Genomic DNA, 4,000 nt, shown 5'->3' with positions numbered 1-4,000 from the left:
GACAATACTAAAAGCAGCTCCGACATGAGTCATCAGAAATGGCATGGACTGAGAAGGAAGTGAACATGAAGCAGAAAGCGGAGAGGAAACTCACAAACACACTGTAGTGTGGAAGGYAGCCATGTTGTATGGTGCCCAGACAGAGTGTGCCTACCGAAGAYTCGGTGTCCCCCTGGTCCTGTTCAGTGTGAGTGGGGTGGTCTGCAGCTGTGTGCTCCCCTGGGCAGTCCGCCAAAGCTCCCTCGCTGGCCATGGCCCACCCTGGCTCTCTCTGTGTTGCCCAACCCCTCCCCTCTGCCCCGTTACACACTCTCACACCAGAACCGCCACTCAAAGTACAGAGAGCTATTCCTGCCTCCTCAAATCCGGGATGTGCTTCCTTCCCGCCAGGAATCAAAAGAGACTCAATCTGAAGCGAGTGAGCGAGGAAGAGGTAGGAAGAGAGAGAGCGACACAGCCCCAGCCCCACCCCACTGCTTCCTGTTCTGCTCTCTAGCCTAGAGAGAGAGAGCGAGAGACTAACAGTAACACTACAGAAACACACACACAGAGGAGAGTGGTGTGGTTTTGTAAGCAAGTGAGCAATGCCACTTTGCTTCCTGCTGTTGGCTGCTCTTAGCATAGCGACAGGCTGCTGTGATAGACACTGATCACATCAAACACACTGCCARATGCTGTGTGTGTTTCAAGTTTCAAATTTCATTAGTCGGGATACACCTGGTATACACTGTCCAAAGAAATTGTTACTTGCAGGTTCCTTCTGGACAATAGAACAACAACAATAAGAAATAATAAAAGATAAGAATAGGAATATAAAGTRAATGGCTCAGTAGAATAGAATAAACATTTTAGTATAAGTATAATACAGGATGGTACAATTTAGTGTCCAATATTTATACATGTTTTGGGGAAGGGGGGATTCAGGGACAAGTGTTTAAATTGTGCAGTATGGCAATCATAACAAGAGTCTGGTAGCAGCAGTTGTGAAGTGTGTGTAGAATTAATGTATGTGTGTTGTGTGTGGTGTGTGTGTGTGTGTGTGGTGTGGTTGTGTGTGTGTGTGTGTGTGGTGTTGTGTGTGTGTGTGTGTGTGTGTGTGTGTGTGTGTCAGTGATGTGTGCTTAGGTGCGAAGAATCAGAGCAGGTCCAGTTCAAGTGTTCAACAGTCTGATGGCTTGTAGATAGAAACGGTCTCTGAGCCTTTTGGTATCAGATCTCATGCTCCGGTACGTCTGCCTCACGGTAAGGGAGTGAACAGCTCATGACTGGGGTGTGTGGGGTCCTTGATGATGATGCGGGCCTTCCTCAGGCACCGTTTCGAGTAGATGTCCTGGATGGGTGGGAGCACGGTGATGTACAGTGCATTCGGGAAGTATTCAGACCCTTGACTTTTTACACATTTTGTTATGGTACAGCCTTATTCTAATTGTTCTTATTTTCTTATTTTTCCTCATCAATCTACACACAATACCCCATAATGACAAAACAAAAACGGGTTTTTAGATTTTTTTGATACCTTATTTACATAAGTATTCAGACCCTTTGCTATGAGACTCGAAATTGAGCTCAGGTGCATCCTGTTTCCATTGATCATCCTTGAGATGTTTCTACAACTTGATGAGGTCGAAGGAGTTGTCCGTAGAACTCCAAGACAGAATTGTGTCAAAGCACAGATCTGGGAAAGGGTACCAAAACATTTCTGCAGGATTGAGATCCCCAAGAACACAGTGGCCTCCATCATTATTAAATGGAAAAAGTTTGGAATCAACAAGATTCTTCCTAGAGCTGGCAGCCCAGCTAAACTGAGCAATTGGGGGAGAAGGGCCTTGGTAAGGGAGGTGTTTCACTGTGGAGATGGGAGAACCTTCCAGAAGGACAACCATCTCTGCAGCCCTCCACCAATCAGGCCTTTATGGTAGASTGGCCAGACGGAAGCCACTCCTCAGTAAGAGGCACGACAGCCCACTTGGATATTGCCAAAAAGCACCTAAAGGACTCTGACCATGTTAAACAAGATTCTCTGGTCTGATGAAACCAAGATTGAACACTTTGGCCTGAATGCCAAGCAACACGTCTGGAGGAAACCTGACACCATCCCTATGGTGAAGCATGGTGGTGGCAGCATCATGCTGTGGGGATGTTTTTCAGCGGAAGGGACTGGGAGACTAGTCGAGTGAAAGATGAACAGAGCAAAGTACAGAGAGATCCTTGATGAAAACCTGCTTTAGAGCGCTCAGGACCTCAGACTGGGGCGAAGGTTCACCTTCCAACAGGACAACGACCCCAGGCACACAGCCAAGACAACGCAGGAGTGGCTTCGAGTCTCTGACTGTCCTTGAGTGGACCAGCCAGAGCCCGGACTTGAACCCGATCGAACATCTCTGGAGAGAACTGAAAATAGCTGTGCAGCGACGCTCCCCATCCAACCTGACAGAGCTTGAGAGAATCTGCAGAGAAGAATGGGAGAAACTCCCCAAATACAGGTGTGCCAAGCTTGTAGCGCCATACCCAAGAAGACTCGAGGCTGTAGTAGCTGCCAAAGGTGCTTCAACAAAGTACTGAGTAAAAGGTCTGAATACTTATGTAAATGTAATATTTACGGTTTTTATTTGTAATAAATTTGCAAACATTTCTAAAAACCTGCTTTTGTTTTGTCATTATTTGGTATTGTGTGTAGATTGATGAGGGGGAAAAAACTATTTAATACATTTTAGAATAAGGCTGTAACATAACAACATGTGTAAAAAGCCAAGGGGTCTGAATACTTTCCGAATGCACTGTACTGGGCCATCTTCACCACCCGCTGAAGGGCCTTGCAGTCATTGGACGGAGCTAATCCCGTAACAGGCCGTGATGCAACCGGTGTGTGTGTTCATTTGGGGGAGAGGTGAGAGACACAGAAGGATGTAGAGAGCACAGCTGAGTGAAAACGKTCAAAGGCCAAGATATCACAACCAGGAAACCACAAAAAGCTTTCAAATCAGTCACAGAAAAAGCAGTCATACATAGTTAATTACACCTGCTAATAAAAGCTAAGGGAATCAATAGCTATTCTTGTCTTTTGTCCAAACAGGGAAACACTGACGCACAGCAGTCGTTGTATGTATCATGTTGCAACAGAAGCAGGTTGGTCATAAATAGCATCAGGCCACATGGAGAAGAACACCCATGGAGAGAAACAGAGGCACAGCTGCTTCACAGAACAGGGAACAGGAAGTGGAACTAAACTATGTCACAGGCTTTGTATCATGAGAGTGAGAGGGAGGGAGGATTAGGGATGCAAAATGGGAACTTACAATAAATTCCCTGGTTTTCACGAAATCCCAGTTGGAGGATTCTGGAATCAGGAGGGAATAAGCAGGAAATCCAGAATCTTCCAAACAGGATTTCTGGAAAACCAGGGAATTTATTGAAAGTTCCCGGATTTGTGCAACCCTAGGGAGTAAGGCTGGGCGATATGGGCTAAAAATCATATCTCCATTTTTCCCCAAATGCTTATATAATTGTGTTTTATGATTATTGCACATTTTATAAAACACAGACTAGATAGCTAATATAACAGTATTTGGCTAAAATGCTGATAGCGGTACGTGGTAATGACAAACTGAGCATGAATTTTCCAGAATCAATGTTAGAAGTGTCTGCTCTGTGCGCAATTTGAGATGGGAGAGGGAAGAGGGTGAGGATGAGGGTGGCTCCCATTTTCTTGTTTCTTTCTCCTCTATGGCTGTCTTGGTGTGTTACATCAGCACATACATACGTCACATACATAACATAACATACATACATACATACATAACATATCATACATACATACATACAACATACATACATACATACATCTCCTATAGGAAGTATTTATATGGGACACTTTCATTTCCTCTGTGGTGATGGGCAGCATTTGCCCTGTTACTGAGTAGGCTGTCGTGTGTGTGTTGTGTGTGGTTGGTGTGTGTGTGTGTGTGTGTGGGTGTGTGTGGTGTGTGTGTGTGTGAATGTG

At 45.2% G+C, this 4,000-nt stretch overlaps 1 protein-coding gene across 1 annotated transcript in view; it reads right to left on the bottom strand.

Annotated features, from left to right (window-relative positions):
- The window catches only part of LOC111981269 (serine/threonine-protein kinase N2-like), a 23,390-nt gene extending 23,137 nt beyond the window's left edge, over window positions 1–253 (bottom strand). Inside the window, exon 1 of the mRNA XM_070449199.1 lies at window positions 155–253. Within this exon, the coding sequence (XP_070305300.1) occupies window positions 155–253 (99 nt within the window). The remainder of the gene's footprint in view (window positions 1–154) is intronic.
- Between the last annotated feature and the right edge of the window lie 3,747 nt (window positions 254–4,000).

The sequence above is a fragment of the Salvelinus sp. IW2-2015 genome, linkage group LG20, assembly GCF_002910315.2.
Source record: "Salvelinus sp. IW2-2015 linkage group LG20, ASM291031v2, whole genome shotgun sequence".
In the NCBI taxonomy this organism is placed as follows: Eukaryota; Metazoa; Chordata; class Actinopteri; order Salmoniformes; family Salmonidae; genus Salvelinus; species Salvelinus sp. IW2-2015.
This window is presented reverse-complemented; position numbering and strand designations above follow the sequence as displayed.